At 42.5% G+C, this 23017-nt stretch overlaps 1 protein-coding gene across 3 annotated transcripts in view; it reads right to left on the reverse strand.

The window, feature by feature from the left end:
• LOC146809690 (C-Jun-amino-terminal kinase-interacting protein 4-like) overlaps positions 1-23017 on the reverse strand; it is a 759065-nt gene that overhangs the window by 413789 nt on the left and 322259 nt on the right. For all 3 annotated transcript variants that reach the window (XM_085616533.1, XM_085616532.1, XM_085616534.1), the window contains exon 12: positions 1097-1148. In XM_085616533.1, the coding sequence (XP_085472659.1) occupies positions 1097-1148 (52 nt within the window). The remainder of the gene's footprint in view (positions 1-1096; positions 1149-23017) is intronic.

The following is a 23017-nucleotide window of genomic DNA, read 5'->3' on the forward strand; positions in this document are numbered from 1 at the left end:
TAGGGTTCTTAAAGTGATAGGGACCAATTTTCACAGCATTGCTGAGGTAAGCATAAAGGACACAGTTTCTTGCTATTTGAGTTTTAGTATACAGTATTATGCAGTGGTGTTTTCAGACAAATGTACTTTTAAGTTGAATTGGAGGTTTGGTTATATAAAAAAAGTTGACATGCTTTTTCTGTAAAATATATTTTGTAAATATGTGTTCCAGGTTCCCACACATATGAAGACCTTTTATCAATTGGAGAGAATTCCCTGGTGATGAACTGCAAGTGCCATTGGCTGCTTTAAATGAACTCAGTAAGTTGCTGCAAAGGAATAATTGCAGCGCTTTTTTGGCTATTCTCTTTATCCCACTTCACAATACTGTTGTGTAAAGGTAGACATTTGCTTATTCTCTCTTAAGAACACGTCTCCTTTTTAGTTCGGAGTAGGTTTTGTTTTCTTTGATAGTGATTTGCTGAATGGGTATTATATCACTGTTGAAAGACAGCTTTGTGTTATAGAAAATAAGATGGATAGAACAAACACAACAAAAAGGTAGTTTAACATAATCAGCTCCAAACCTCTGTATTTGACATTTAAATGCATATTTCCTAAAGGACATTGTGTTCATGTGCAAGGTTTGGCACCTGCATCAAAATGGGCTTTCTTCTTGATGCCTATTCATTTCGATGTCTCACTAATCTCTATTGGAACCAACCTCTTTCCTGAAAGAGAAATGCTAGTCCCTTGAGATACTAAGATTTGGAAAAAATGAACCTACCTCTTTTGAAAGGGACGTCAAAGTTATTTATGGCTATCATGAAAGGTTTTTTTTTTTTTAGGTAACACGAAGAATCTTTCAATATCTACCTTCAATACATTGGTTCTTCTGTCCAATTTAAATATTAAAAATATTTTTGCCAAAGGCTACTACTAGCAGTTTGAAGGCTTTGAAAGAGCAGACAACTTGTTTAGTTCCATTATGTAGAGCGATGCTTTAAGACAATAGGTCATAGGTACTTCATTTAGATACTGTTACTCTCCATGCCAAAAATCACACATTGCTTTTTCAATTGGAGTAAGCAGAAGAACCAATAATCTCTGTAAGTACCTCTGTCTCTTCCCGGTTCAATTTCTTGGCCTCCTCCAATTCTTCACTCCTTCTAAAAGAGAAAATAAACAGAAACCTTTATGTGTTTAATGGTCAAAACATTAAAATGGCTAACACCTGACAGCAATGGATTCGTAAAAATGGTCATGGAATAAGATTTTATCAGCATTGGATTTACACAGAACTCTAAATATGCTAGCCATCATTATCTTCTCTGTATGGCTCTCTCCATTTACAGAACACTAGTGCGTAACCCATTGATCGTATGCCTACCCTCCAGATTGCATCTTTCAAAACTAGTTAGGAGTACTTTGCATTAGGATTTTTATAGATGTAAATTGCACAGGTCTCTAAGCCACGATCAGTGGAAGAGCTCAAGTCTTCAAGAAAAGCCTTCATAATCTTAAATACTGTGCAGAAATCAGTTAGAAAGCAGTGGGCCACTATATATACAGAAAAGGTGGGCAATCTCGAAGATAATTAATTAAATCTTGGGTAGTCAGAAAAAGGTTACTCGATAAAGCAATTTCAAGACACTTGGGTGAAATAGCATTTTCAAAGTAGGTGTGGCTTCTGAGATTAATTTGAAAACGAGTACAGGCATGTTAAATCTTCCTCTCATACACTGGAAGGAAACAGATTTGAACATCTGTGGCATCTCATCAAAACCTGACTGCAAAATGTGGCAACACGCCTTGTAACAATAAAGCGAGTTGCCACATTTAGCACAAGCAAAAGTTTGACTATGAGAGAGTCAGGGCTTGATAGAGTGTACTATTATAATCTACCATAATGATTACATAGCAATAACTCCAATGTGAATGTTGTTTTTTTAAAAGCACCCTAAGATGTTACTAGAATACTCTGAATCGTAACAATGCATGGCTCATAATGAAGAAGAGGACAAGGTACCTAGAAGCCAAAGACTATGCATTAATTGTAGACCAGAAACCAAGATTCTTGTCAAGAACAATTCATGACTCATGATGTTGACAGAAAAGTTGCATACATCTAATCCTTGTTCTAGGTCATGACTATTTTCTCTAAATCCAGTAGTTCCTCCCCATGAAAGCAATATCCTGGAAAACTTTTTAAAATAAAATTTTGCTTTAAAGTAACAATAATTAACTTACATTTGGGTGACGAGGCAATTGTTTTTACTATTTAGAAAACTAAAAAACAAAAGGGAAAATGTAGATTCCAATAAGCTCTAATCAAAAAGCCTGCCAGTTTATGAATTCAACTAGACTCCAGTCTATCGTGCAGAGTCACTGAGGACTTTTGTTTTTAGAGATCGAGGGTGAAGGATCAATGCACTTTTGAATTTTCCAACGCAACGTTTGGAGACTGAGAAGCAAGAGGCCGTTTACAGACTCAGATAAAATAACCCCGAGAGAAAGTATCTTTCCATCTCTGTCATGGGATTGACTCTGACATACATAAACAGTAGCAAAGAGTACAAAGCTAGTTTGTGCATTCTGATCCCAACTCTGGATCAGAGCATAGGCACAAGGTCAACCTCTCCCTTAGGGAAAACATGTTATGCAGGGAAGCATGACCATTAGAGCATGCCAATTGGAATCTGAATCAATAAAACATTGCTTGGCACATTTATTAACTAATCTCCAGCTTTCTGCTCGCAAATGTCTGGTAGGGATATCTCTATTGACAGCAGTGTACCTGCCTCCACCCAATTTACTTCTCTGCTTCATGCGCTTCCTCTCTCTCAAAGGGCAGTAGGAATTGGGCTTAGGTGGTAAGGGTCTGTTCGCCTTTTGGAAGTGAATACTAATGCACCAGACTATCCATCTAGATATTGCTTATGGGTCGAGTGCTATATTGGCAGGGCTACTAGCTAGGTATGAGGTTTTGCGGCTGCAGTATTTTTAACCATTATTCTGAATTTGCCGCATTAGCCACATAATGCATCATCTGCTGCGGTCTGCAGATTTTAACAAAGAAAAACAATTCTGTCTCAAATGGACGGCTGAATAGTTTAACAATTACTTTTTGGTCTGCCTATGGTCTTTGGTCATGAAAAGAGCTTTCTGCTATGGAGGAGGGTCCAGACAGAAAGTAGTAAACGGAAGAGATTTATTACTTTGGAATTCCAAAATAACTGAATGAATGAAAAGTGACTTGTACAGATTAGAACACCATCTGGCTGAAGTAACTGGCACAAGGAAAACTATCTTTCATGACGAATGTTGTGGATCTGCTTTATGGAAGAGATCATTAAAAGAGCCCATTTATTTGTCTTCAGACCTTTCAGGAAATCCTTAATCACAGGGCTGGTGAAAAAAGATTGCAGAGTCAGACTTTTACTATGAAGAGTGATGAAATGAATGTCAGACTTTGTCAAATAATGAAGATATTTAATCTTCTCCTGCCAAGTACTGGGGACTGCCTGCTTCTCGAGACACCATATGCAGAACCACTTCTACATGAAGGCACATGAAGCAAGAGTAAAAGGTAATTTAGACTTTTTCCATATGTTCATACAATCATTTGGCACCACCAGATGGCCATACCGTAGGTACTCAAAAGCCAGGTCGCAAAGCTCAGCAACTAAAAGCTGAGGTTGAGGACCTTGCCAGACATCATGGAAAAAAGGTCTGAAAAGAGGTTGAAACAACATATATAGAAGATCTACTACAGTTTCGACTAGCCCAAGTTGACTGGGTCATAGACAGGTTGTATCACATCACATTAGAAATCACATTGGGGATCAAGGGAATCAGAGGTAAAGTGTAGTGTAACAAAATAGCATTCCTAATAGATATGGATACCAAAAACCTGGTCACAAAGGTGTGTAATTTTGAGTTTCTTCTTGTGGCGCACAGGTCAATATGTGGTCCATCACAGGCACAAAGGATTTCTTGTAGGAATTTGGTATATAGCACTCACTCCTGTTCTTCTAAAAAGTGCCTTTTGTATTCATCTTCACAAGATTGAGCTTGGCAATGTTTGGAAATGATCCCCCCACTGGAGTGCTGGTCAGAGTTGGAGGGAGTAATTGTTTTGTAGGTGGAGCTTATCCTGCAGCTGTGCAAGATTTTTAAGAGAACTTCTCTCCCTGGCTATGTTTTTATTTCTGAAAGTAGCTATTGCTACAACTGATATATTATTGTCACTGCAGCTATTATTTCCTTTTCTAAAAAGGGAATAACAGTGTTTGTGTCATCAATACAATCCTTTAAGCTGTACCTTAAGGACTATTTCTCCTGTCTAGTCCAACAGAGTTCAGTGTCTCAATATCCGTTTTCATGTACATGAAAACCAAAATGAGAGGAGCGAAGGAAAGGCAAAGCAAGAATCTTTTGCTGCGCCTGTGGAATGAAGAAGGTGAGCCGAAGCCAAGGGCAGCATCTCGTAGAAAGATTACAACACATATCACAGGCAGCCTAATAGGCACTGTTCTGGACAGCGCTGATTATTCGGAAGGCACCATCTCTTCTTTTGGATCGCCTTGAACTCCTCTCTATTGCCCCTTACTAAACAATCAATTTAGCAAGCAAAGGAGGTTAAGCCACATGTCCTTTAGCATTGTCATGCTCCAAAATCAGCAAATAATACAGGGGAAGTTTATCCAGCAAGATGAATCTATCAGGATCAGGTGTCTGGTTTTTTTTCCTTTTGGCAATTTTTCACTGGTTTCACAGATGCCTATGTCAGGAAAGCATGTATTATCCTAGAGCCAGTAGGTGTTTCGGTAGCAGTTATGGATGTCTTGCATGTCTCTCAGAGATGAATCTGCAGTATTAAGCTTGCTAGCAGTTTTATTTGTTGCTTTTTTTAAAAATGAATGCAGTCACCCAATGGACATACAATACGAGTAGGGGAATCTGGAGTCTAAGTTGAGTAAGAGCCCATGTCCATGGAGGAAGAAGGCGCTCTTCAAGGGAAGCATGAGAGAGAGCTCTGCGACCTTTTTTAACTTAAACGGTGAAAGTGTCACTCCTTCTAAGGTTTTTCGATAAAACAGTGATGCATGTGCTTTTTAGTCTTATTTATCATTATTAAGATGGGGGAGGGGAAGAATCAGATTTGAGCCAGAGCAGATATATTTATTTACAGAACAAGCCTTGACAACACTGCAGGTGGGATTGATACTGGAGCCAGCACTGGTGTCAGGAGGCTAATCATTAATAAAAGCAATGCCATACCGGGCAAAGTAAAGCCATCTTGATCCCTGGATTGCCATTATTCATTCTCCACCATGACAAGGCCTGGACCTCCTCAGGAAGTGGTTTATGCTCCTTTGAAGGTCGTTCATTAACTATGCACAGCCAGGACCCGACCATTTCACTAGAAGCTGGTATCCAGCCTCTCACTGTTGGACTCGCCCAACTGTTTAACACCCTCCCTGATCCTTTATGACATCTCCAAGAATATTTTTCACATCTAGAAAGGGTACGAAGCCAGAAGAAAGAGGACACATATTTTGGTCATCTCCACATGATGGACACCGGTCACAGAGACAAAAACAAATCAGAAGAGGGAAGAAGACGTAAGGACGGTAGGTTCACTTAGCCTCCCAATGTCAGCACACATAATCAAGGCAAGTGAACCATAACATACAAAAAAATGCTTATGAAGTATGTTGAGGACTCTATTCAAGATCCTCATCCATGTGTTTGACATCAGAATGGTATGCTTATCTCCACTGGGGTTAATGCCGTGGACACAACATACTTCCTAAGCTTTTTTTTGTGTTATGGTTCATCTGTCAAAAAGAGCCAGTATTGTGTTTCTAAGGAAGGGGTAAAGAGATAAACATCAGAAAACAGCATGAAAAATGTGGGAAAGGAAAATGTGAACTGATGGTGTGTGAACTTAAACTTAGCCTACCGAAGGCTCCTCAGTGAGCTGAAAAACAAACTAGAGCCAGTACATTATGGGAAGGCTGGCAGCTTCTCAACTCGTAATGGGGCTGCCTCAGACTGGCGCTGTGTGCATCAAACCCAACAGTGTCTAAAATTTCCCATTATATATTTATTTTACAAAAAAAATGCATTAGCAGTGGTGTTTTTTAGTCAGAACTATGGAGGCTTTAAATGGACTGAGTGGCTATATTTTTCAAATCTGAAAAAAGCTAAAATGTTCTCTTATAAGCATGTTTTTGTTTATTAAATATTACTTTTAAAAAAGTTCTGGCGTGTGCCAGGGCGGCCCCCGGTATACCATTGCAGGGACATCGCGACTATTGCAGCAACATCGCGAATATTGGTGGAAATATCAAAATAGATATATTTGTACACACTTACCGGTCACGGTTACAGACTCATGTGCGCATTTACAAACTCACTCAGGCACTTATAAACCCATTCACATACCCACTCAGACACTACTGCACCCACTCACAGACTCCCTCAAACACCCATGTGTGTACTGACATAAGTATTCAGAGGCTCAGGCACCCACTCTGAAATGCAATCAAATACTCATGTACCCACTCACAAACCCACTCAGACCCTTAGGCACCCCCTCACAGACTCAGACCCAGTGAGAGACCTATGCTTCCACTCACACACCCACTGAGATTGATGCACTCACTCACAGACCCACTCAGACTCTTGCACCTAGTCAGAGACTCACTCAGACACTGACTAACAGACCCACTAAGAGACGTTTTCTTCCACTGAATCACCCAGTGATAGATGGACCCACTCAACACTTATGACCCCACACATAGATCCAGTCAGAGTCAGGTACCCATTCACAAACCCATTCAGAGACTCATACATCCAATCACAGACCCACTCACATGCATACACACCCACTCACAGACCCAGAGAGATGTATGCTTCCACTGACACACTCACTGAGAGATTGATGTACCCACTCAAAGACTCATGTACCCAGGTACAGAACCAGTCAAAGACTGATAAACCCACTCACAGACCCACTCAGACACTTATGCACCCACTCATAGATTCAGTCACAGACCCATGTACCCATTCACATATCCACTCAGAAACCCATACACCCACTCACAGACCCACTGCCATGCTTATGTACCCACTAACAGACCCACTGAGACTTATGCTTCCACTGACACTCACTGAGATTGATGCCCCCACTCACAGACCCACTGAGACTCATACACCCACTCACAGACCCACTGAGACTCGCACACCAACTCACAGCCCCACTTATGCACCCACTCGCTGAAAGAATCATGAATCTACTGACATACCCACTCACAGACTTCTATACCCAGTCACAATTCCACGCAAAGACATTTGCACCCACTCGAATAACCCAGTGAATCCTTTATACGCACCGTTATAGAGATATTGAGAGACTGATAAATGTTTTTATAGAGTTATGTAGATAGTGACTTATCTGATGGTTAGAATTAATTATATAGTTATAATTTTTGAGTGAAGTGGTGGTTATTGAATTCCTGCTTTTGTGCAACATATTTACAATGGTTGCGGTTCCGAGGTCATCGCGAGTCCCGAATAGAATAAAGAAAACTTTAGAAATTCACTGGGAAAAAAAACAAGGGTTACAGGGACGTTATAGTTAGAATTTAACATTTTAAAAAACTTAAAAATTCACAGGAAAAACAAAGGTTACAGGGACGTTATAGTTAGGCTGACATTTTACTAGTAACAGAATCCGAGAAATTTAGCAGTTATAGTTAGCTAATAACTGGTGCCCGGCAATGCACTGCTTATGACCTGACATATTACATTACTCATGACATCCTGTAGACATCGACAGCATCTGAGGCACTCACTCACACCCCAAAATAACCATTAATACACCCACTACAACTTCCACACTACTAATGTCAAAACCATTGATACACCCATACCAGTACTTACACACCCACCCAATGATTCATAGGTCTACACACATCTACTCACTCACCTATACAGACACTCATACACCCACTCACTAATACAGCCACTGACATATCCACCCATACAGACACTCACACACTGTCAGTCACTCATAAAGCTACTCACACACCTACTCACTCACCCGTACACTCAATCATACAGCCACTTACTCACCCATACGGATACACACACACACCCACTCACTTACTCATACAGATACTAACACATACTCACTCACCTATACAGTGACCGACAAGCACACACTGACCCATACAGCCACTAACACAATCCCTCACTCACACAGTCACTCATATATTCCAACACCCACCTATACTGCCTTTCATATATGCAGTTACTCACCCATATACCACCGACACATCCATTCATTCACTGACATAGCCATACACACACCCAATCACCTATACAGCCCCTCACCTATGCACTCATCATCCTATAGAGCCACCCATCCATGCAGGCAGTCACACACCTTCTCACCTGCCCACACAGATGTTTAGACACCCATACAGGTACTCAGACAACAAATTAATCACCTATACAGTCACTCATGTACCCACTCACCAACCCAGCCACTTTGACACCAACTGACAGACTAATGCAGACATTCTCACAACCTAGTTACTCACCCATACATTCACTGAGACACCTTATCACTCACTGGTTTTGTACCAGTAAAATGTCAGCCTAACTAGAACGTCACCGTAACCTACGTTTTTTTTCAGTGAATTTCCAAGTTTCTTTTAATTTTATTTCCCAACTATAACGTCCCTGTAACCTTTGTTTTTTTCAATACATATATATATTAATAAAACTTACAGGCGATAGCCAGTAGATGGTTATTGTTAAGACCAACTTTTCCCATAGACAAAGTATTTTTTGTTTTGCTAATAACTGGCGCTGTTTGACGAATCTTCACAAAATGTTCAAAACAAGTGTCCCAGTTACTTTAGATGCTGTTTGAGAAATTTCAGGGCGACTGGTCAAGAAAAAGGGGGGTGGTCCCAAATCGATTTTTCCCATTGGAATGTCAATGAGGATTTTGCATTTCTTTAACATAACAGCATGAACCACTAAACAGAATTACACCAAATTTGGCAGATAACTAGATTTTGGTCCAGAAAGCGACTTTTTCCTGATTTGGTGAAAATCTGTTAAGTAGCTTGAGAGTTATTGAAGAAAGAAATGTATAGCTATCTAAGAATGCAGATCCACCGGCAGGTATCCCCATATCCATGGGAAAAGCAAAGCCCTGATTGGTTAGCTGCAACCTGAAAGGAAAATTGCGGCCACCATTTTATACAGGTAATCTGACCCCATAAGACACATGCAGTGGTCCCTTAGGGATGCCTCATGGGCAAAAAATTGATCTGTAGCCCATTGGGGGAAAATACAATCTCACACAACATACACCCACTGAGCACAGGGTTGGATGCATGCTGGGGGGGTGGGGGGGGATTGCCTGCAGGGCCTGGTGTATGGTTGGTACTGTAGCCAACCTCGCCATGTATGGAGTTGTAGTAACATGCAGTAATTATATATTACTTCACATTAGAAAAAACTGAAATTCACTTGAAAAACACAAAGGTTACTAGGACGTTATAGTTAGGTTGGCGTTTTACCCACACAAAACCATAGAAATTCAGCAGTTATAGTTATATTTATCTGAATAAACTATAGCTCGTGCTGTTAAGTAACTTTAGGCCATGAGCTATATTTTCTTAACACAAGTATAATTATGACTGCTGAATTTCTATGTTCTTTGGGGGGTAAAATGTCAACCTAGCTGCAACGTCTCTGTAACCTTTGTTTTTTTCAGGGGATTTATGTAGAAAAATAAAGCGGTGTCACTTACATGCGATATACATTTTTGTTGTAAAGGTATGCGTGGTAAAGGCATATGCGTGGTAAAAACTTGTGTGGTAAAGGAATGCATGGTAAAGGCATATGCATGGCAATGGATGCATGGTTAAGGTATCGCGTGCTAACGACCGCGTTGTATAGGTTGTTTCCCATTCAATGCAGTCAGCTGCCAACTCAATTTCCATCCATGGGGGTGTAGGGTGTGCAGGTTCAGGTGCAGAGCCCTGGCCTACTGCTGCAACAGATCTTCCCGAGGTGGAAGCCTCATCGGAGGCCAATGTTCATTTCCTGAAGTTCGGGCATCACACTCGGCTTTCCCAATCCCAAAGCCCCTAGGGTGACTTGGGCCCAGTCGTTCCTGATCTTCTTCAGAAGTCGGGCAGTAGTGGCAAGGAGAGAAAGGGGTCCAGGAGCCTCATGTTCCACTCCAGCCGGGAAGCATCTCTTAGTGAAAGTTTTTGTGTGAACTACAGTGCTCAGAAATGTTGACACTGCGTGTTCTCAATGGTGGCTGAAATATCTAGCCGGATATTCCCTACTTTCAGAATATTCGCTGTGCAACCCAGAATTCAGATGCCATATGTGATCTGCCGTACACCACCTGCAGAGCTTGTCCGTCCTGGTATGTAAATATTCCCCCAAGTGGTTCATAATCAGGGAGATGCCCTGATGCAACATTCAACTCCAAAGGTACAGAGCTATTTGGTACAGAGCTATTTGGCACAGGACCCCTCTATGCTCTGCCCTGCTTGTTGCAGTACCACATGGCAGTGGTGTTGTCCCTGAAAACCTGCACCAGTTTCCCCTTGATGGACAGTAGGAGGGCCTTCAGTGCGAAACGAATACCCCACAATTCCACTAGACTGACTTGGTACCAGGTTTCTGCCAAAGACCAGAGTGCTTTGATCTCCACCTCTCCCAGATGACCTCCCCAAACCAGCAGCGACACATCAGTCACTGAATGGACAGGTATCTAGCGCTTGTCCAAATGCAGTTGAGCAGCCAGCACAGCAGATTGCATACATATGCCACCTGGCATATTCAACAACCAGAACGCAAATGGCTAACAGGCCAAAAACCCTCAGAGCTGCTCTCACTGAGATTCATGACAAAGTCTGAAACTTAAGGATCATAGCTCAAAGGTCCTGCTTTCGTTGCAGCATAGGAAAGGCCATGAACTACATTGCATCCTAGATACCCCTATAAAGGGAAGCCTCTGCAAACGAGTCATGTGGGACTTAAGCGCGGAACAGCGATGTTAAGACGTCTACCAGTGACTGGAGGTGATCTCCCACTAACTGTGGCAAGCCCACCTTCAACAGCCAGAATTCAAGATAGGGGAAAACTGGTATCCCCAGCCCCCTAAGATGGGGGGCAGCCATCATCATCACTTTCATGAACACCCAATGGGCACTAGCGAGAATGAAGAGAAGCATGTCAAACTCAAAATACTCTTGGACAACTTGGAACTACAGGTAACATTTGTGGGATGACAGAACAGGCAAAGTATATGAAAATACACAAACCACGGGTCTGAGGCTGCCATCCTGTCTCCCAGATCCAGGACCGATAGAACCTGGAGTAGCATAAGCACCAAGGATTCTTCCTTCCCACAGGAAGACATTTAAAGAGAAAAAATCTAGGATGATCCAAAGCCTTCTATTTGTGTTTGGGACAAGAAAATAGAGAGTAAAAGCTTCTACCTACTATATGAGAATGGACATGTGCTCCTCTAAGAGCCATTCTGATGTGTGCAGAAGATGCGGTGGGGCAGAAAGAAACAGTAGGGCAAGCCATGCTGAAGCGTTGGAGGAGCCATCTATTGGATGTGATGGATCGGCATCCTGGGAGAAAGTATTCAGTGCTTAATTTAAGCCAGTGGTTTCCAGTACTTGGCATTGACATTTAAATGTCAACACTGGGACATATAACAGTCAGCCACATGGTGGCAATGTTTATCCAATTTTGCGATGAACACTACAATAGTTGTTTAATAATTCTATATACATTAAAAATGGCTAATAACTACCCCCCAAAGCTATGAAAATAGCGTGGTGGCAGGTATTAGTTATTTTTAATGAATAAAAAGTCTGAATTGTCAATCAATCCAGCGGTATTTTTTTTTAGCGTGGCGTATCACCCGAGAGGGTATCCAGGCACTTGGCTGTGGGTATCAGTCGAAGAGTCAGGTTCTTGAGTCCCTTCCTGAAGTGGGTCAGCAAGGGTGAAGTGTGGAGGGGAAGGGTGTTCTAGTACTCTGAGGCGAGGTGGGAGGAGCGTCTTCTGGTGCGGCAGCCGCAGATGCGTGGTATCTGTACAAGGGTGAGGTGGGCGGAGGTTTCTGGGAGGTTGGTTGAAATTCAGGCAGTGGTTCATGTAAGCGGGTCCTTGGTCGTGGAGGGCTAGTAGTGTAATGGGTGAAGCAGAATGCTGTGGTCCAGGTACTTATTGCTTCACAAATTAAGAACTGGTTCTTGCCTCCCACAGCATGGTTATGGACCACTAAGGGCAAACTAAAGCAGCTTTGAAGCTGCTGCAAGAGAGGGGTATTGGGAGGACCAATGCCTTTGGGGACCGGCACATTGCTTGCTGGATACCCATTCCTAGCCACGAAAGGACTGGGGTAACTACAGTGGGGGCTGGGGAGACTGGCAGTACCTGGATGGTAGCCCCCTGGATTAGCTTTGGAAGCCCCAAAACTGGTGAGGAAAGAGTCTTGAAAGGGATAAAAGGCCCAAGGAGGGAGGCGCAACCAAACTATTCTTACAGTGTTATAAGGCTGTATCAGCTTTGTTGCCGCATAGCCATGAACTATCGAAAGGAAAACCCATAAGGGATGCCTGCACATTGTCTGTACATCGCATCCACGCACGGTGACAAACCACCACACTGGTGCCGACTGCTCACCCCAGGCAATATGCAGTATCCAGGCAAGCACAAATCCTATTTAGCAGCATCTTCACCACCTTGAATAATTTGAGCAAAGGAGGTCCTCAATTCTTCAAGGACTGCCAGCAAGATCCTGCTGACCATGTCCCAAAGGTTGTGTACTAAGCGGACCAGCAGTCAAGCAGCATTTACTGACCTCAAGGCTGGGATATTAAGAAAGCACAAGAGAACATTTGTTTTCTGAAAGCCTTCCCTGTGGTCGGGGGTGGAGGGGTTGTACAAATGAGGTGGGGTTCACCTTTCTGGTGAAAGCCCGCACCACCAGAATCAATCGAGTAGGAGGTTCGGTAAGTAAATCAGGGTTGCCCAGTGCTGGTCTGTTGTGTTGGCCCACCTGCCTATTTACCAGCAGACAAGAACAAGCCTTAGACCAAGTGCCAATCAAAGTGTCAGTGAGGCTTCCGTGAAAGGGAGGAAGGGTTCAGATCAGACTATAAAACTTCAAAAGAAGGCATCTGTAGGTCCAGGACCTCAGCAGCATGTTGAATCGACACTGCAAAGGAAGCACTCTTTTCCATTGGGGGAGGGGGGGGTTACCAGGCTAAGTCAACCCTATATGAGGGGAAGAAAAACGCCCACTGGCCTCCTGTAAGTCCATGTAGAAATCATCATATTGCGAGTGCAAATCACCCCCATTCCAGCCATCATCATCTCTGGGTAGTGGCAAGCCTAGGTCAGAATCAGAGCCAAACAGGAAATGAAACCACTGAGTATGCCTCTGTGGTAATAAAGGCAGGGGATCAGACTCAGATGGTAAGGGGACCATGTGCATAGAAACTGATTCATCTTGCAATGTCAGACAGGGTCAAGAAAAAAGCTGGAGCTCGGGTCAGACATCTGAGTCGGCACCGGATCCTCCACAGTACCAGAAGGGGAAGGGACCCACACAGGTCTTGGAGCTGGAATGCAAGTCTGCACCAGAATCGGTGTGGAACCAGAGACATGGATCCACAGATGGTAACCCGACTGAGACCCATGTGGATGCACCAGAGGAGCAGCAAATGTGTGCAGCATGGCCACCTTAAAAGTCCTTGACCTGCTACAGTGTCACTAATGGCCCAGGGATCCGAAGCACATAAACAACTGTGGAATCGGCTCCTCACTTGAGGACGGGGAGCGAGATTGAGTAGCACCTTGATGCCCTCATGACTTCTCTTTAGGTGGCGGGATAGAGTAGAGTCTCGCTTTGTCTTTTTCTGTTTTCTCTTGGACTTTGACTTACCAGGTAACCTCGACAGTGACGAAGACTTCTCATGAGAACCATCACGGAAGTGAAATCAAGCCCTCAACTTGGATCGACAGCGGGACTAACAAGAGGTCTGTGACTTTTACCTGGTTCTGCAATATAAAGCTGGACATAGATTCTGCCAGATGGCAGATACATTTTTAGTTAATAACTAAGAGGTTATCTGCCACCTGGTAGAAGCACCAAATATAGATTCAACACTTTCTGAACTTCACATAGTGGTACCAGCAATGGTTAACTTTATTTTACGATCAAAGAGCTCTACTCTTGCCAAATACATTCTTTCCCAAAGAAGGCAAAAAGTAAGGGTTTTTTGGGCTATTACTGAGTAGCTGGCAAGTAGACTCGGATAAAGGTAAAGAACCTAAAAACTCATGGTTGTTTACCACTCTCAACTAAGTGGAGATTCCATAGCAACAAGATTTGTTTTTAAAAAGGGATACGACAGCATTGGCAGCTTAGGCCTAGTTAAAAAAGTTATGCAAAATATAATGGCAACACTTGGCTTTAATTGTGAACCCACTTCTAGATATTGCAGCCCATATAAACTCTCTGCATAGGTCTATGTAAATTGCATGTCTGGATAATGTTACCTTAGCCATAGGGAAATATGCCAAAACACAGAATGGAGGATGTTCTCCATGTACTATAGAAAACATGGTAATGTAGAACAAGTAGTGATGAAGACCGATGCAGCAGCTTGGCTGGCATGATTGCATCCCAATGTCACTGACAGTTAATTTAACATTCAGATTGTGGGTACTCTTTTGACAAGGAGGCATATAGATATGGAAATGGGATAAACGTAGAAAGAATAATCTCTTTTCCAAGAGATTCTTTTAACAAAAAGGAAAAGAGGTTTCAGGACTGCCCATTGGTGTGGACTACACTGAATGATTAATTTCACTTCGCCTAAAAGTCTGACTTTATAGGCATATCAGATGTCTTTGGATTCCTCATTGGCTTCAGTGAAATATTTACTAGCCCTTACAGCTTAAACAAAGCTTTCATAGGTGTCCAGCTGCACTCTTGTTTTAACCAGAGGACGGAAATAAGTTATTATAAACTCAAATGAGATGATTATCGACAAAAATTGACGGGTGGATCACCCTCTCCCCGTCAATCGCCGTAAGAATTACCATCATTAAAATGGTGGTACCGCCCCACTTTTTATATCGTTCTCAATATTCCTATTCCACGTGCCTCGAATTAATTCTTTGACACGCTGCGGAGCATGCTTATTAGTCTAATTTAGGCCAGTGGGCAGCCGCACATCAGTTGACAGACATTGACAATGCCTTATCAGCGTGGAGGATTTGGCATCCCGGACTTGTATTTGGATTTCGTTGCGCAGGTGCAATTTTAGTACTATTGGTATCATCTGGACGCAAGAATGCAATAACTAAAACCAGAGTGGTCACAGGTTCGTCCTCATTCCCTCTCAGCTATCATACCTAACGGACTACCTAGATCACCCACTGAAATACAGACTCTTCTAACGACATACTGGGCCTCTGACTAACTACGTCGTTATCTGCATATTGACCTCCTCAAATTCCAACACATTCCGCTCTTGGACAACCCATGGCTGTCCCTGACCACGAAAACATTTCCCAAAAGAACCCTAACCACCTAAAGTGTACACTTGAGGTGACCTATTCCGAAACGCTCAACTGCGATCCATTACAGATTTTGCAGAAGTCCAAGAAGTGTCCCAGATGGACAGGTTTCTCCTGCATAGGACAGGACACGCGCCTCTATGGCTGTCGCACATCAAGCGTGTACAGCGGAACTGACGGATTTTCCCCCGCTCTCTCATTATATCTGCTGATAGCATCCACTAGGTTTCCCAACTCTATCATTTAGTCTTTACACTCCAGTCGCCAGTGGGTGTGGAGGCACGTGTGGCATGGGCAGGGGATCTTGGGCACCCGCTGCCAGATAAGACATGGGCCTATTGCTGTGAGAAAATCCGGCTAATCTCTTGCAACCATCACCACAAGCTTTTACATCTTAAATATATACATAGAGCATACATTACACCTAAATTACTGGCAAAGGTGGACCCCACTAAATCTCATGGTTGCCCTAGATGTGCGACGGAATATGCAGACTTCTCTCATTTAGTGTGGAACTGCACACCAATATTAGCATATTGGGGAGAAGTCTTTCGCCATCTTGCCTTAATGGTTGACTGAGAGTTGCCCCCTTCCCCATTAATCGCTTTGTTAGGTTATCTTAAACCACTGGATGCTGGTGTTCGTCGATTCTCTGCTATCGCTTTTCTCCTTGCCAAAAGACAAGTTTCTAAACACTTGGGTAGCCCTGCAACCACAACAGTTAAGGCCTGTACGAGAGAATTAATATATTGTGACACTAAAAGCAACATTTATACTGCACTGCAACCACCCATCTCAAGGCCTAAAAACATCTGGCAGCCACTTTGCTCTTACTTACTCCTGCACCCGAGGAGACAGAATTCATATATGTTTGTTCGTTTTCATATGCTGACCCGTATACATACAGGTTAATCGTAATGATATGATGCTCTCTTTTTATTTTCAAACTGTGAAATGTAAGGTTTATACTGCACGGTGTGACGATCTTGCTTGGACATGCACTCTTCCCTTGAGCACTGCCTCTTGATATACCATCACCTCTTGACTATAATCGAACAGCCCCTATACCGACCATGCTCAGATTTGTACTTAAAATGATGCTACTACTGTTGCTCTAATATGTCATTCTGGATATACCTGTGTGATTTTTTTTTCTCTTTGTTTTCCCTCTTTCGTTAATTCTGGCAGGTTGTCTATTGGAAAATGCAATAAATAAGAGCAAGTAAGCGATCTGATTTCTTTTGATAGGATCTACAGGTAATCCTCAGCAATTTGTACGTATACTGAGCACTGGTGGAGAACTTCCTGGCAGTCACTAAGATGTCTAAGTTCTCTACCAAGGAATCATTCAGGCACACTGACATACGGGAGGAGTGGTGCAGAAATCCTTGTTTTTTTAACAATGTATCGGTTGATTTTTCTCCCCACTGTATATGCTGCAAATATGTTACAGATCTCCCCTTTATTGTTTTTATATTTTCTACCGTCACACCGCACAAGATGCAATAGCTGTTATTTCGGATTAGTAAAATCTTCCTCTGTTTCAGCTTTTATTTGTATGTCATTGCAGAATCCTGATTTGTTCCATACACTAGCAAAAACATATATAAAATACATTTGATGTGGACACCAATACTAACAGCACCTGCATAAACCAATATGCGACCAAAGTGGCTAGTAATACTAACAATGTTAATACATTATGTTTGCCATTATCTTAAAATTCCACTTAGTGAAAGGCTGATGACAGGTGAACTGTACTTCTCCACTTTTACCAATATCATCAAATATCACCAGTTTTTGGTAACGGATGGCCATTCTTCCATAATCGTGAATGTCCACAGACATCTGTAAGTACTTGGCATCTTTGCAGGCAGTCGGCACTGGGTTCAGCCCATCAATGTTCTCCTCACTTTACGACCTTCCTCTGCTTTTTAGTATGATCTAAAAATTAAAACCCTTCAGCCTTCATTTTTTTGTTGCTATTCTGAGGTACAATAATTCTGAATAGGTCTATATTGGACTGTTCATTCATGCACTGCAGATTTACTGCAATCTGTTTTAATGCACCAAAGTAATGTACTGCTCTATTGGCCTCATAAATATTCCTCTAGTCACTACATCTGAAGCCCTTTACTTCCACCAGTAGATTTCAAGACTGTCATTGGTAAAAAGCAAAAATTCAGAATAGGAAAATATCAAATGGCTTCAACCTGTAAAGATTTTTATGCACCTTTGTGGATACTTTCTGGGATACAATTTCATAGAGTGAAGGCCCTTAATACCGAGGTGACCCCTCTTCCTCTCGTTTCTATTTATTCCTAAGACTTGCAACAGCACACCTTTCACTACACTTTCTTCTCTGTTTTCCTTCTCAATACATTTGCTTCTTATAAATCTCATCTGTCCAGTGCAGTCACTCAGGAAGCGTTCTTTCCATCCCAGGTATTCATAATTATTTTCCATGTGTAAATCATAGCCTTTTAAGCTCAGGTGCAACATTCATCTTCCTTTCTTAATGCCTACCCTAAAAACCACCTTCATCTTATTTCTTTCCAGTCCTTCTACCTACAATGTTCCACTGCCTTTCATTTCGGTTTTGTTTTTTAAATGATGTATAATCTTTATTCGTTTCAATGCTGGGGCCTGTGAATATGGCAACTTTGAATTAGTGTTCCCAAAAAAATCTATAAACCTTCATCGACCTTGGAATTATATGTATTCAACATTAACTTAACACTTTAGTCCTTGTATACATCCCCATGTAAAGTCAATCTTTAAAATTAACATAGGTATATATTGATCTACTAACTGGCTACACCGCAGTGATGTACAACAGACTTTTATTGCAGGCAGTTATGGAACCTTGGCCTAGCATCTTTTATTAGTCGGGTAGTCAGGCTGCAGTCTGCTGGGGACTCGGAATCCAAGACAATAGCGATGAACTTCAGCAGGCACAGGATCTCTTGGTCTTTTTTCAAATTGATTTACAATGCTTTCTCGCCTCCTAGTCAGCAGTCCAGGGAAAGAGCACAACAACAAGTTCTTAAGATTAGAGTTTTTTTTCCTTTTACATCCCACCCTCTGTCTCAAATTCGGTAGGCCAAAATATCTTTTCCTTCTCCCTTGGCATTGGAGTGTTAAAAATTCCTACCTGATTAACTAAATTGCCACTTTTTAAAAATAAATGCTAATCACTCTTCCAGTCTCATACCATACAACGTTTAATAAGGGAGTCTCCAGGGCTTTTCCTTTAATCCAGAACCGGTGCTCAAGTCAGACAGATCCAGCGCCTTTTCTGTTGCGGCTGATCTGCAGCTACCTTTGTTCAAAGGGAGTAAGGAACCTCTCTCGAGGTGCCCTTGGCTGGTCAACTGGGACTCTTGTGTCTCCTAACGAGGTTGTCCCCATTGGAAGGCTCAGAATCTCAATCCAGAAGGAAAGTGGGTAGCCTAACAAGTTTACATGTTGAGGATCCCAGGCTCCCCTCTATCCCACCCAGTCATGCTAAAGATCTGTCTGCCACACAGAGGACACTTGTAAGCTGAGAGGAGGGCTTTCACAAGGCAAGAGACAGTCTGGAGGTTTGTACGTGTCTGACTGGGTACTTGGGAACAGAGCAGGGAGGGGTGGCAGGGCATGGAGTAAGATCCTATGGGAGGCCTGGCTTACTGGCACATGCAATGGAGACATGGTTGCAGGGTTGGACAGTAGGCACATTGGTGTGAGTTTGACCACTACCATTTGCACAGTGGCACGTTTGCTTTTGTGTTGAGTTCTTACTGTAAAACTTCAAAATGAACATGTTTTACCTACTAGTGCATTCACATGACATTGAGAGTGTCCAATAATCAACTGTCTACACATTGCAATTCCAATATGAAATTTTTACAACTATTACAATTATACACTTTCATATAGTCTGTAATGTATGCAGTGGTTTAATCAGCAGCAACCCTTATCAATCTAGCTGCTGGTGACTGCCCACAAAAAGCTGACACCCACTTTCTCGAGAGCACTGGGCAGTCTGGAACAATGTGTCACACAAGCTACATTCACACCGCACCTTCTAACGTTAAATACTAGAAAGGTATCACTCTAGATTTTTCATGAGATGCCATGAGTTCATCCAGATGCACAGTGAGGTACTATCCTCTTCTATTCAGGTGGAGACACACATTTGGGAATGAATATAGGGGCACAGGTAGAAGTAAAATTATTCCTGCTAGTGTTATCAATTGCTCACACAGAATAGCAAAAGGAGTGGTCACAGGTTCTCAGCAAAAACTTCAAACATGATGAGTACAAACTCTTCCACCAGAGTTAGCAATAACTTCTTTATATGTATAACACTCTTGAATTTACACCTTTACCGATGCATTCCAAGGCTGATCCTATGCAGTAAATAAAAGCACAAACAGGTTGGTCTGTCAATAGATGTTCTGCTACGTTTCTTTGCCAAAACCAAAACTAAAAGATAAAAATCCTCCCTTCTAGCAGATTATTAGGTTTCAGCTGTTGTACCAACAGTCACACGCAGGAGCTCCATGACGCTGTCAGCAACAACTAATCTATAGTGCATATCCAAGCTCACACCAACAGTAAACATTCGTACACACGGTTCCACATTCAACATTCCATGTACATGGCCAGAACAGAAACACTTTACAGCAGAAAATTAATTCCATAACTGATAAAAACCGGAGCGTTCTAAACCGATAAGAAAATGATGAAAAATGGGCTTGGTATAATAATAAACTACATAGTACTGAAAAAGTAACCACTGTTCAAGGATAAATACATTTTAAAGAAATGTATTGTGCTCACTCTACCACTAGATAAAGCAGCTTTCATATACACATTTACTGCTTACAAAGGTGAAAGTGTAGATTGCTATTATGGATTCTGTACATTGTTAAAGAAAACTTTAGTTAGACAGGACCTCCCTATGAGCATGCAAACAATCCTGGATAGTTTTAAATATTTCACAGGGACCGTTCACACATTGAATCGGATGCACCAGTTTCCCCAAGGCATTATGGTTAATGCAGTTCAATTGTTTTTTTTTTACTTGCAGATTTATGTACTTTTTGCCAGTTATATGGAGGTGCTTGCATACTGCTTTAAGTATATGTGGTAAAATATCAAAGCATGGGCGCGCCTCCCTGCTCTAGAAAACCAAGTAACCTACCTCCTCCTCACAATACATTCGAACTGTCAGTAGAATAGCTTAATTGGATTCCATGTATCTAAAAGCAGTGGGAGGACTGTACCCACACCTGTGATAAATGTTAAAGGGTTGGTAATAGCACGAAGGTACTATTGACGGGTGTCTAACCCACTGGGATAATCCTGAGCTTGATTTGTTATCTTACTGCAGCTTCTTAGGAGCAACTTGTTAAACACGCCTAAAGCGTCCTTCTCTGAAAGTGGAACGTGTCATTAAACACACAAAGAAGGAGATTTCCAGTAATGGCAACATAAGTTTGGACTTCGCAGAGCACATTGGCAGAACAGATGCAACCAAGCTCGATGTGCAAACCATATCTGTGACAAACGCTGAAAGGATCATACCAGCTGAGTCTGGGGGGCCCACTTGAGCATGGTTTGGCATTTCACAGCAGCTACTTAGAAACAGCAGGTTATGCACTCCAAGAAAGAATGTTCTCTTCTGAGTGGCATGTACCATGAAACACTTGAGACTTCCAACACTGGCTGGACGTGTATTTGACTGCACAGATTTTCAAAAGAGAAGTGAATTAGTATGATGAAACTGCATATACCAATATGCATTAGGAGGACTGGCTCAAACTTCTCCAGTATGCAAATCACACCTGTGGTAAACGCATATCATATTGATTGCGAAACTGATTGACTACTGTGGCCCTAATTACGAGTTGCACTATACTGGGATGAATTTACCACTTTCGTTCCAGTGCGGTAAAATTAGCATGCTGGATCAATGTTTTCGGCTGTAAAACCACAAAGTTATATCACATACATTTACTAACTGCTCTAGTAAATGTACGTGGGGGTCAGTGCGATGGCCAGAGGAGACCGCGAATATAGCAGAAAGAAGCGTAGGTTTACCCCCATGAAAAAAAATGGGCAAACAAAACAGCAACAAGAGACTTGGCGGCTGCAGCCAAAGATTCATGAGATTTCTTTCATCCAGCAAAATCAGCTTATGTGCTAGCACATCCGGAAATCTGGGTGGAGAAAAACCTAACCACTTATTATCAGGTGGGGCAACAATTAATGCATGCACACATGCATTAATTTCATTGTGCCAGACTTTGGTGTTTGTGAGGTTTCAGGTGCTCATATAGTTATCTAATATAAGTATGCATGAACAGGGTTTTAGCCCTGGGTCGGGGCAGGCTAAAAGAGGCCTCATGAGGCTAGGCATTGTTGTTCAATCCCAGGATTGTACCAAGGGGAGTAGGGTGTATCCTCCCACCATTGAATGCATTGCGGACTAAAACCTTGTTCATGCATACTTGTATGGGATAACTATATCCATCACCATCCCGCCCGGACTCTTTATTCCCTCAGCGTACCGGGCTCAGGTCGGGTAGGACATTTCCTCCCGGAGCCTTTCCTAACATTATTATTACTTTGTGTGTTCACAAACTCGGGGCGCGAGCCGCGTTCGGGCCCTGCACCCGCCATCGCGTCCGTTGTTTTATTTAGGCCTGGGCAGTAAATTCCGTTCCGCTCGCGGAATTTGGGTAATTTCGCGTTTCGCGAAGAACGCGAGATTGTCAAAAATTCCGCGATCCTCGACTGTGCGGAATTTTTTGCTTGTTCGCGCTTTCAAAATCCATGTTCGCAAGATATTTTCCCCCAAGCACGCAAACAGCGTTCGCGAACAGGAAAAAAGCATTGCGAACGAACGGAACAAGCAATTCCGCGGGTTTGCGGAATTCTGCGTGCTCACGGAGATTTTTTACCGTTTAGCGGAGCTTTGCATAGCACGACTACACAAATTCCGCCCACCCCTAGTTTTATTACACTTTGCTTTTGGGCTCTTGTAGGGTAGGACATTTTCCTCCCGATAAAGCGCTCATTTGGGCACTTCGCACACACCCTGTGTTTTTACAACCTTGGCTTGCGAGTGGCGTACGGCATTCATGGCCTGCTCTCGCTTCCAGTGATTATGTGTTCCTTGCTCTTGGGTCTCGCGTTGGGCAGGATATTTTCCTCCTGCACGCCTTCCCTTCAGCGTAATTGCTTTGTTGGCACTTTTGGTGCGCTACCTGTGAGTGGTGTGTGGCCCCCGTGCCACGCTATCACCCCTGCATACACATGCCTTCTCATCTTTTCATGGGCATATCATCTGGTGCCTGCGTAGTGTCGTGCACATGAGTGGGTG

Source organism: Triturus cristatus, chromosome 7 (genome assembly GCF_964204655.1).
Source record: "Triturus cristatus chromosome 7, aTriCri1.1, whole genome shotgun sequence".
NCBI classification, from domain to species: Eukaryota; Metazoa; Chordata; class Amphibia; order Caudata; family Salamandridae; genus Triturus; species Triturus cristatus.